The sequence below is a fragment of the Carettochelys insculpta genome, chromosome 4 (assembly GCF_033958435.1).
Source record: "Carettochelys insculpta isolate YL-2023 chromosome 4, ASM3395843v1, whole genome shotgun sequence".
In the NCBI taxonomy this organism is placed as follows: Eukaryota; Metazoa; Chordata; order Testudines; family Carettochelyidae; genus Carettochelys; species Carettochelys insculpta.
Genome location: NC_134140.1, coordinates 20,339,461 through 20,352,167, shown reverse-complemented (window position 1 = coordinate 20,352,167; position 12,707 = coordinate 20,339,461). Strand labels below are relative to the sequence as shown.

Here is a 12,707-nt window from a genome sequence, read left to right as displayed (position 1 = left end):
CAGATCATGAGACTGATTCAAAATTTATCAATGATTACCATTAATTGACTGCAAATAAAATTAAAATGCAACACCTGGATATAGTTTCCACAAACTTTTGGGGGGAGAAGATAGGAGCTGATTTAAAAAAACAAAATTGCATTCATGCAGCCTTTATTTTTAAAGCATCAGAAGGAATTAGTCAAAACTATCATATTGTTTAGTGTGCACGTACTATAAAACTTCTATTAGGTTTCACAAGCCATGACGTATTAGATCCGTAGTAAAATAATAGCATAGCAGCTCAAAAGCTTGTCTCTTTCACTGATGTAAGTTGGTCCAATAAAAGATACTCCCTTACCTTACTTATCTGAGATAGTGCATTGTCACAAGTTAAGATCAATATATTAGTGATGATAGGAATGTATTTTCTTTTAGAAGGATTTTAGAAGGATTAATTGTAGGTGTGTGGGGGCTAAATGTCCAAATAGTCAACACAACAGAAAGCATTCAGGACAGTCCCAGTATTTCTTAAATATTTTGGGACCAAGGAACACCTAACAATATTTTTTATGTGGCACACCTATGAAAATGTTCTTCAAAAAAAATTGTTTGTCAGACCCAAAAAAAAAAAAACCCTCCCAAACAGCAACATATACAGCAAAAAACAAATGAAGTAATTTACCAGATATTATAGAAGTCAAGAAGTAACATTGTATCTGGTTTTAATAACAGAAAATATATATCCTCAGTGTATTTTTTCCAAATGCTGGCAGCACACCTGTGAGTTGTTCATAGAACATCAATGCTCCACAGTACAAAGTTTAAGAAACACTGTTCCACGAGATTCTATGCAGGGGATGAGTTAGTAATGTAAACAGCACTTTTTATACTCACTCTACCAGAAATTTTAACTTACAAGCCCAGCATGCTTGACTCATCCCTTCACCTTCCAAGGAAGATGAATGGGAATACATGTAGTTTATTAGAACAGATGCCTTTTACACAGAACATTACAAACCAGTGTCCTACCTGTCCTGAATAGATAGTTAAGTTTCTATTCTACTTTTTGTTGTCTAGTTGTATCTACACTAAATTTTTCACGTAGGTGAGGCTCTTAACTGCTGTGATGAATGAAATGATTCCTTTATGTATTGCTGACATGCAAACATTTATTAAGATGCTTATTATCATGAAGTCACTGGGATTATTCACAGTAGTACAGAAACTTTACCAGATCAAGCCACCTATTCCCAATCTCCCATCTCTGACAGTGGCCAATACCAAATGCTTTGCAGGAAGATTCAAGGAACCTGTTTTGGGGACAACTGTGGAATAGCCTACTCATAGGAAGATTTCTTACTAACCATAACAGATTAATGATGCATGAGTCATGAGCATTTATAAACTTTACATGTTTTAAAAATTATATTTAATTAAAACTGCCAATGTTCTCATTATCTTAGCAAAATGCCTAACTTTTTAAAATACTGCTTAGATTTTTGCTTCAATGACATCTAGATAGCTTTCTTTGATAGGATAACAAGCCCTGTGGATAGGGGACAAGCAGTAGATGTAGTATATCTAGACTTTAGTAAAGCATTTGATATAGTCTCCCATGATATTCTTATAAAAAAAACTAGGCAAATACAACTTAGATGAGGCTACTATAAGGTGGGTGCATAACTGGCTGGATAACCATACTCAGAGAGTAGTTCTTAATGGTTCTCAATCCTGCTGGAAAAGTCTAACAAGTGGGGTTTCGCAGGGGTCTGTTTTAGGACAGGTTCTGTTCAATATCTTCATCAACAATTTAGATATTGGCATAGAAAGTACGCTTATTATGTTTGCAGATGATACCAAGCTGGGAGAGGTTGCAGCTGCTTTGGAGGATAGGGTCAAAATTCAAAATGATCTGAATAAATTGGAGAAATGGTCTGAGGTAAACATGATGAAGTTTAATAAGAACAAATGCAAAGTGCTCCACTTGGGAAGGAACAATCAGTTTCACACATACAGAATGGGAAGAGACTGTCTAGGAATGACTACAGCAGAAAGGGATCTAGGGGTTATGGTGGACCACAAGCTAAATATGAGTCAACAGTGTGATACTGTTGCAAAAATAGCAAACATAATTCTGGGATGCATTAACAGATGTGTTGTGAACAAGACACGAGAAGTCACTCTTCCGCTCTACTCTGCGCTGGTTAGGACTCAGCTGGAGTATTGTGTCCAGTTCTGGGCACCACAGTTCAAGACAGATGTGGAGAAATTAGAGATGGTACAGAAAAGAGCGACAAGAACGATTAAAGGGCTAGAGAATGTGATGTATGAAGAAAGGCTGAAAGAATTGGGCTTGTTTAGTTTGGGAAAGAGAAGGTTGAGGGGGGACATGATAGCGGTTTTCAGTATCTAAAAAGGTGTCATAAGGAGGAGGGAGAAAACTTGTTCTTTCTGGCCTCTGAGGATAGAACAAGAGGCAATGGACTTAAACTGCTGCAAGGGAGGTTTAGGTTGGACATTAGGAAAAAGTTCCTAACTGTCAGGGTGGTCAAACAGTGGAATAAATTGCCAAGAGAGGTTGTGGAATCTCCATCGCTGGAGATATTTAAGAACAGGTTAGACAGATGTCTATCAGGGATGGTTTAAACAGTATTTGGTCCTGCCATCAGGGCAGGGGGCTGGAAACGATGGCCTCTCGAGGTCCCTTCCAGTCCTAGTACTCTATGATTCTATGATTCTAGTTACAATGAGGTCCACCTGGTAATTACGTGTTTTGTAAAAAATAATTTCCCTGTTTCTTAGTCCAGATATACACTAGACCTTAAAGTCAACTGTAGATATGCAATTCCAACTATGGCAATTGATTGCATAACTGGAATCGACTTATCTACAATCGACTTACCTAGCCATCCTCACTGAGGGAGGTTGACGGGAAAAACTCCCCCCGTTGACCCCCCCTTTCTCCTCGCAAGATTGAGAAGTACATGGGTTGACTGTCGACTCCGATAGTTTGATTATGCATGTCTCCTGCTAGGTGTGCAACATCAGACCCCAGAAGGTCAACCCTGACTGGGTCTATCTTCCAGGTAATGAAGACATACCCTTAGTTATCGATGTAGGGAAAGGGGAAGGAGCACCTGGAATACATTTTCTGTACCATTTGTTACTTTGTATGCCTATGTTGCCTTTCATTGATTTGTGTCCTCTTAAACCAAGAAGTCCCAAACTTCTCTATATTTCCCCATGAGGAATTTTTCAGTCATTTCTATCAGCAGTCTCGGACTTCCCATATGCCCTTTTCTACTACATCCTTTTAAAGATTGGGATGAGTTCTGATAACCCTATGCAAGGGCAGGGCTTACCACTGATATATCACAGTATTATAATATTGTAGTCTTATTTTTAAAACCCATATGTTATGCAATCTAGCATTTTGTCTGCTTTCTGAACCGCTGCTGCACAGTGAACAAAGGCTTCCATTGAGAACCATAAGTGCTACATTCAGTAGTAATGTTTACACAGTCAGGCCATATAGTGCTATGGGATCCTTCAGGCTGAAAGACATTATGATAAATTTACGAGAGGATTATTAATTACAATTTATCTATTTTCTATTTTAGATCTCTGATGCTGCAAATCACCACGACCCGCTCCAAGAGATGTCCCAGCAGTGCACCAGCGATACCACCTTCACTATTAAATACGCCAGGTGTTTGTTTTACATTATAGGGTTGTTTTAGTTTCGGTTTTTTTGGTAGGAGGGGAGTAATATTTTTCTTTCTGAACCCATAACATTGTGGATAAACATCAGTATTTTCAGCACCATGCTATACCTGATTCCTTTTGATGGTGACATTACTTGCAAACTATTATTATGGTAAAACAATGAGGAGTTCTGTAGCACCTTAAAGACTAAAACGTTTATTCTGGCACTTGAAAGACTAACACATTTATCAGCTGCGTCTGATAAAATAGGTTTTAGCCCACCAAAGTTTATGCCCAAATAAATGTACTAGTCTTTAAAGTACACCAGGACTTCCTGTTGTTCTTGCTGAAGCTGATCAACACAGCTACTCTTCTGAATATTATTATAGTGGTAAATAGGGCCATACCAAATTCATGGTCCATTTTGGTCAATTACATGGCCGTGGGATTTTTGAAGTGATAAACTGTATTATTTCCTATATTTAAATCTGAAATTTCACAGTGTTGTAATTTTAGGGGTCCTGACCCAAAAAGGGAGTTGTGTAAAGGGTCACAAGTTTATTGTATGGGATTGCAGTATGACTGCCCTTACTGCTGCACAGAAGCTGTCAGCAGCATTGTCTTCAGAGCTAGGCAGCTGAAGAGCAGTGGCGGTTGGCCATAAGCCCAACTCTGAAGGCAGAACTACCACTAGCAGCTGTGCAGAAGGAAGGATGTCCTGGTATATTATTACCACCCTTGCTTCTGTGCTGCTTAGTCAGCAGCTGCCATTCTCTGGACACCCAGCTCTGAAAGCAACAGTACAGAAGTAAGGAGGACATAGGTATGGTATCACCATTCTTACTTCTGCACTGTTCTTGGCAGGGTGCTGCCTTCAGAGCTGAGCACGTGGCCAGTGTTACAAAGCTAGGGCAGAAGTAAGGACAGCAATTCTGTGACCCTCCTAAAACAACCTTGCAATCACTCTGCAACTCCCTTTTGGATCATCCTCAGTTTGGAAGATGTTGGTCTCCCCTGGGAAATTTATACAGTATAGGGTAAAAGCACGCAAAATAGACCAGATTGTATGGGAGAACACCAGATTTCATGGTCCATGATGTGTTTTGCATGGCTGTGAATTTGGTGGGGCCCTAGTAATAAGCACCCTAGAAATACCACAGACAGATAGATGTTAGATATCTATCCAGGCATGAGTACAGAGGACTGGACTTGATGCCTCTTGAGTTTCCTTCCAATCCTATTATTCTATGATCTCATGAAATAAAAGTCTAAAATTCCTGACTGGGAATAGAGTGAAATAATAATAATTTGGATGCTAAATAACCTGCTTACGCCACTACTTCTGTTAAATACTTGTAGATCAATGTTAACAACGCCATATAGTTGTTACAAAACACTGTCTGACTACAGTCTCAAAGAGGAAGCCGTGTTAGTCTGCATTGTCACAAAACAAAAAAGCAGTCCTGTAGCACCTTAAAGACTAACAATATTATTTATTAGGTGATGAGCTTTCGTGGGACAGATCCACTTCTTCAGCTCTGAAAAAGAGGGTCTGTCCCATACAAGCTCATCACCTAATAAAAAATATTGTTAGTCTTTAAGGTGCGACAGCACGGCTTTTTTGTTGTTCAATACAGAGCATTTTTCACACTTCCAAGCCCTCCATTTCAGTTCACACCACAGTGCATTGAAATGTGACATGATCTCCCAGAGTCCTCTGAACACAAAACGAAACTCAGGTGTCCAAAAGCAAAGCAAACAGCAGAGTAGTAACCAGTACGCCTACTGTATCATTTTCCATCACCACATATTAATGAGAAATAATTAAAAAACACAGCAAATTGGGTATATTACATTGTCTTAAAATAATATTAATAAACTTAAATCTCCATTATACAACAGCAAAATTGCCTGACATTTATAAGTATTTCTGACTCCAGAATGCACCGAAACAGAAATGTGCCAATGCAAAGAAATCTTCAAACTCTCCCAAAAGTTGGAATCCTAATGAGCACAGCAGTTCAGTACATTTTGACGCACTTCATAACATGGCAGCATGCCTTGAAAGTGCTTCTGGAAGTTAATGAAAACATACAGGAATGAAAAAGTAAAATTTCCTGCATGATTTGTATGGTTTACTCCCTTCCCTCTCAATGGTGCTTAACAGAAACATTAATCAGGGGGAAAAAATCAAGATTGCGTGGTTGATAATGAGAGAAAGAAAATTCAAAACAAAGCCTTACAGAAACAACCCACGGCACGTAGCCATTACAGAGCTTGAAATATCACAGTATTTCTGGGGACCTGTGAAACCTACGTACAATGGGATGTATTTGTGAGCAGAGAAGCTTCATGATTTAGTGAACTAAGTAGAGGCCTGGGTAGTCCAGAACTCCTGAGTTCTACATCTGGGTAAAACTTGCTTTGTAACCTTGGTGAAATAAGGACTTCTGTTCCAGTTTCCCTATCTGTAAAATGGGGGTGGATAACACTTTCTTACCTCCCTCAGAGGTGTGTTGTGAGGATTAAGTAGGTGTTTCTAAAGCACTTTGAAGATGGTAACTGCTGAGTATAAAATACCAGCCTTTACGTTACAGAAAAGAAACTGAGAAAAGGGAAATTCAAAGTTAAAGGGGTTTACAGCATTCATCCTACTTTTCTGTTTGATGACTGATGTCTGCATGAAATAGAGCAAGCGTGCCCCAAAGAAAAGCAAGCAATTTTAACATGATCTGCTGCTGTAATAACCTTCTTATGATTAATACTAGCATTGAGTACAAATGAAATGAAAGAAACATATTTGATACTTTTGAATCCCAAACAGATGCCTAATCAACCACTCAGGTTTTCCAGTGTGTGGTAATTTGTGTCTCAGAGATTTCTTTTAAAAAAACAAATATATGCAAATATTTGTGCTAAGTTTTAATTTTTTTTCCAAACAACAAATGTGTGACTGTCTCAATCTTTCAAGACAACTTTCCCTCATGACTGAGACTGCCCGTCTTTATCATGTTCTTAATACCTCTGCCCCCTCCCCCACTCTCTTAGATGAGTATTTACAGAGCACATTGATTCTCCCTCTGCAGATATAGTAGCTGTTTTGCTAGAGCTGCTTATAATTTATAGCAATGTGTGTCAGTCAGTAATAAGACATCCAATTATTTCTAGCCCCATGAAGCATTACATTTCAATGTGTAATAACAAAAATTGGGAACTTCATTCCTAAATACATTATTTTGTATTTGAACTTTTACTTGTACCACGGATTCTAACTGGCCACTTCAAACTGCCCTAGTTTAACTGCCAGGAACTGCTGACAAGCTAACATTTTCAGTCCTCTAAACAAGAAAATCTATTTTAACCCCAAATACATTTTCATTCCAATATTTCATAGCATCATTAGTTAACTATAAAGAAGCAAAGTTGTGCCTGAGTTTGAAAATGAATGGGAGGGAAAATAAGAAAGATGTAATAGAATTGACAGGAGAGATTTTTTGAAAGCGATATGAACAATCTTTAATCTTTTATCTATAGATTTGCTGTATGAGACTTTTTCTGAAAGGCAAATAGCTCTGCCTTGTTCCTGCTAAAAATCTCTCAAAATAAAAAGAATTAACTGAAGCTTACCTGTACTGGAATGTCATATTTGTAATTTTTATCTTTATTTCCTCTCCGTGGCGAATTTCTCCAGTCATTTCAAAGAGTTTGTTAGCCATTTTCTCATAAACTTTGGCATTCCTTTTAGTTTGTTTCAGTTCATCAAAAAATTCTTCCCAAACCAGCATTAAACCTCTCATTTCTGCATCAGTCCAGTTTCTGGCCCTTCTGTGTTTCTCAGTCTGAGAAGAAACAATGTAACTGGGAATTTCTGCTGCAGCCATTGCTGATTGACCTAAAAGGGTTTTAAAAGAGGACACTTAATATAGATTGAGTTTTTAGTTTAGGTTTTTGTAGTGCAAGACATGCATATGTGGATAAAGAATTTGAATGACAACAGAACATATGAAACCTTTTTGCAACAGCTTGAAGCTTGAGTGCACAAAATGGGGCCTACATCTGACAGGCAGGAATTTAGTTAAAAGCTTTTAAACAGAGAAACGTCATTTTGATGTCACGTTTCCATAGCAACAGAGCAACTGCATAAGCTACAACAACAAAAACCTTTTAACTGAAAGCCAAAGAATAAGGACAAAGTTGACAGGCCATCAATATTAAAGCTTTTAAACACTTTAGGTTTAACAAAAAAAGATCTATGCAGCCTTTGAGAAGCTACTTTTAAGTTTCTACTTCTTTTTAGCTTTCTCTTACCTTTCAGACAGACAGTCTGCTGGCAGGGGGTCATGGTTGCCTGAATGAGCTTTTAAGTTGTGCCTTGACAGACTCTCTAGGAGGTTGCAAGGACTGAGGCCATGTACACACACACCCACACAAAGCTTTTCACAAATATTTTTTGTGAAAAGCTTCACATACCTTTCTGAAAATGTATTTGCAAATCTGTATAATACATGTTTAAGCAGCCAGTCTCCTTTAAAAAGTGCCTACATCATTTTTTAGGAATACACATAAAAACAGCTTTTCAGTATTTATTACTTACACATACACACAAAATATAAAGCCACTATTTTTCCTGAGATGCTTTGCTGCTGCTAAGCACATTATTGTAGTCCTGTCAATATGAATTTGCCTTTTGTGAGTGTCTATAACGGCATGTGCATTTTGTATTCCAAGTCATTTTGATACTATTTATGCTATTTTACGCAGCCTGTTTGCTGCCTCAGGACTGCAGCAGAGACATTTCACCCGCTTTATGGAGAACCTAAAAGGATTATTCGTTGAGTTTTTTTAAAAAAGGCTGAAAGATGCTTAGAACTGTAAATAAATTGCTTTGTTGTGAAGTAAGCATTTGATGGTATTATGCTATGCATAGAGCTAAATTCTGTTCAAATTTACACAAATGAAACAGCACTGATTATACTGATTCCTTACATTAAATGTATCACAAACTAAGGGTCAAATTCTGCCCTTTCTTACACCCATGCAGCCCTATAATGTCTATCATAAAACAGTAAGATGCATGGAATTGATCAGCTCTAGCAATATGACTAGCTAATACACAAGGCATTAATTCTCTACATTCCAAATTAAACTGCATCATGTATTAAAAACACACGCTGTTGTTTGTTTTCAGTTTCAGCATATAACAGCAGTAACGACCTCACTGCAGGGTATTTCCTGGAGATTAATGACAGGCAGGGGTTAATGGCCTGAGGCTCACCCAGCCAGTCCTTAATCCCCAGGAAATGTTCTGTGCTTCAATCCTTAATGCTTAAGTATCCTATAAATTGTAAGTCTTTTCATAACCACATCCTTGATCTTAACAGTAGTTTAAAAACTACACAGATTGGTTTGCATCCTGGAAAGGGTGAGGGGAACACATAATGCCCCTAAAGGCACATGAAATAAAAGCTTTAACACCTCACTGCTTGGTCTCCATTTTATGTATTGTATTGTTCATTCCAAATAGTACCAAAAAAGAAGCTGTAGAATGCATGAAAAAAACCACAGAATTTCCCTATTTAGTAACTTTTATTCCAGAGCCTCTGAAAAATCTCCATGTGAGAAATATACCTACTGAGTGAAAGACTTTCTTAGCAAAACATAGCCTCCAAACAACATTACTTTTTAACTGCTAATGTGACAGTCTAACCACTATTACCCTTTTAAAAATTGTAAATAGCACCATACGCCGTCTCAGTGATCTCGAATGGTTTGTCTCTTGGGTGCCCAGCTGGGAGACATCACATGATTGGGAGACAGATGGTGGTCAGAAAAGGATCAACTGGCGACAGGTTCATTATATTAATTAATTTTTATATGCAGCAGGTTGCACACACATCATAATAAAAGCAATAGACTAGTTTTTAAGCCAATGACAGAGGCACAGCAGTACAAACTTAAGGAAGTAAGATGGTGGCTCAGAAAAAAAGGGTTCTTAAGTTATTGCTAGCATATTGAGTGTCTGATCTCGGACCAAATAACCATCTTGCACTTGTACAGAAACCTCTATCCAAATGGACCCTGAATAGCTTTTCAGATGTTATTGAGCAATTCTAGGAACTATTTTTCCCTGACATTCATCCACTAGGGCTCAGGAAATGTTCTGTATTGTTCTTATTGCAATCAATCATGTATTAGACACATTACAAAGGGAAAGATATGGTCCCTACTTTGGAGAGTTTACAGCAGGGGTGGGGAACCCCAACCCACAGTATGGATCTGGACCTGCGGCTTGCCTGGATCCAGGCCCTGAGGTTCAAGGCTGCCCTCCCCAGCACCCAGCCCATGGCATGTGAGGGGTGTGGAGCCCTGAGCCTTGTGGGCTGGAGCCAGGTAAGCTATGGCTGGATCCAGCCCATGGACTCCGCCTGGTATGAAGCAGCTCTGTTGCAGCTCCTCTTCTCCATCCCCCAGCTGGTGAAATGGCAGCACCATACTACCTGCAGAGTCCTCTCCGGCCACTCTGATTGGCTAGAATTCTGGGGGCTGGGGAGCAGGCATGCCTGGGAGTGATGGGAGAAAAGCCTCTCCAGAGAGTTTTCATAGCACTGCTGTTGTTACAGCTGGGGAAGGGGCGGCAGAGGCATCACACAGAGGTAAGCACCCCCACCCCTCATCCAGACGCCCACCCCCACCCTTCTCCTGCACCGCTTCATGCCCAGACCCCTCACTTCCAGCCTGCTCCTGAACCCTCACATTGCTGCCCCCACCCCACTCCTGCAGCCCCTCCCACCCAGATCACCCACCCTTAGCCTGTTCCTGCACTCTCCCTCCCACACAGAGCCCACACCTGCTCCCTGGTAGCCCTCTCCTGTAGACTGCATCCGAAATCCCCCATTTTTGGTCTCACCCCAGTCTCTCAGAAGAGTTAATCTGGTCTGAGAAAAGTCCTGAATTTCAGTGCCCCCTTCTTCAGGTTATGTTTTTCTGATTAATTAATAATATAGTTGTTCAACTAATATATTTTACTATAGTTGTTAGCTGTGTGAAGTTTAACATGTATTTTAAAAAGAGAGACTTTTAAAAACGTGAAGGATTTTATCCCGGTGCCAGAGCTTTGCTGCTGAGGTGGAATCCAAGTCCCCAGGATTCAGGTCTTCTCCTTTTGTCAGGAAGCCTTTCCTATTAATTATGGACATGTTAAGTGCCTCTTCTGCTTGTGAAGCACACATTCCAGATAAGTGCCTGATATTTTTCTCTCTTCTTTGCACAAAAAGCCAGGGAACCCCACCTCAGACTTTTCCTTCTGGATCACTCCATTTGAGCCTGAGTGGAAAATACTAGACCATCTATCCTAATAGTCTAGTAAGCTGCAGATCTGCTCCCAGCGCCAAGATTCATTCTTCCTCACAAGTGCTACCCTCTCCAGCTACTGAGTCATGAAGAGCAACTAAGACTTCATCTGCCCAACCCTTGGAGGAAAGTGGTATATTTCTCTGGGACCCAGAAAATCAAAACAGAAATCACATCATGTATCTGTTTCACTCATATTTCTCATTCAAGAGACATTTCACAGGTCCTTCCAATACTTTGGCACCAGCTGGTCGCCAAATTATCATGCTTGTTCTGAAGAACCTCTGTATGCATCTACCAGTTCCAAGTCCTCAGCACCAATATATTCTGTGCTGACATCCACAGTACCCACTACATGGATGCCTGTCACTGGGGGACAGATTTTTCTGGAGCCAACAGTCTTGCTACAAAAGACTGTTATGGTAATGAGCAACTTAACAGTAACCTAATAACTGGCGTCAATCATGGCTTTCCTCATAGAGAATGCTCCTTGCCTTGAGACCATCCGCAGTCTACATGGAAGACATTCCTCAGCTGCCTAGAACACGCCTTCTATTGAAGAAATATGCTCTATTACTGAACAGAGGAAGGAAATATCACCCTTCTACTCACCACATTCCTCTCCCTACGAGCCAGCGTGATCTGACAAGGAATTCACAAGAGATTGCAATAAACACAGACATCAAAAGTTTGAAATTTAATAGTCTGCATGTTTTCTCCCTCCAGGGCATGCCACTCTATATCCCTATAGTATACAGCCATTCTGGACTCCTTGGGGCATGCAGTCACATAGGAAGACATACCATTTGCCCCACCTCTAGAGTCAGATATGTCTCACCTCAGATCTACTCAAGGTCAACTAGTGTAATACACTTTACATCAGCAGGAGCAAGACACTGAGCAGAATTATCTACAACAAACTATCAGCCAATGCCAATAGCGATATTCTCTTCTAATGAAACTGTCACCCCTACTGCTTCAATTCAACCACTTGACTACTATAACTTCCAGGAAATCTTATAGTGAATGCAAATGCCCTGGAAATACCAGTGGAGATCGTGCAAGAAAAGTTACATGAACTTTTCAACATCTTGCATTCCTCCATGTCTAGGAGATTGGCAATGCCAATAAATGAGTCTTTGTTAGAGCTACCTAGACAGAAAAGTTACTAGTAAAGTTACTTTGGGATCAATCTTCAGACTAATCTTATTTAATATTTTCATTAATTATGGAAATCTACCAACACCACAACGTTGGAAGGCATTTTCAATACAGGGAAGGGTGTAATATTATACAGGGAGAACGGGATAACTTTGAGGACAGGAGTAACAGAAGTAGAAATGGGTGAAATGTAATAGTCCCCAAAGTGCAAGGTCATGGTAATTAGGATTAGTATCAAGAATTTCTGCTGTAAGATGGGGGCTCATCAGCTGAAGGGACAGTGGAAACATAGGTGCTTTGGTTGATTGCAAGATAACCATGAGCCACAATGTAATGTGGTTGTAAAAAAAGACAAATGCAATCCTAGGATGTATCAGTCAAGGTATTTCCAGTAGAAAGAGAGAAGTATTGGTGTCCTTGTACAAGGCACTGGTAAGACAGCTTTTGGAATACTGGATACATCCACATTCAGGAAAGAGGAATTCAGAAAAGAACAGGTTAGAGAAGAG

At 39.7% G+C, this 12,707-nt stretch overlaps 1 protein-coding gene across 1 annotated transcript in view; it reads right to left on the bottom strand.

Moving 5' to 3' along the window:
• Window positions 1-12,707, bottom strand: part of MSANTD1 (Myb/SANT DNA binding domain containing 1) — a gene marked incomplete at its 5' end in the record, with an annotated part of 67,660 nt that overhangs the window by 36,491 nt on the left and 18,462 nt on the right. The window contains one exon of the mRNA XM_074991709.1: window positions 7,315-7,579. Within this exon, the coding sequence (XP_074847810.1) occupies window positions 7,315-7,579 (265 nt within the window). The remainder of the gene's footprint in view (window positions 1-7,314; window positions 7,580-12,707) is intronic.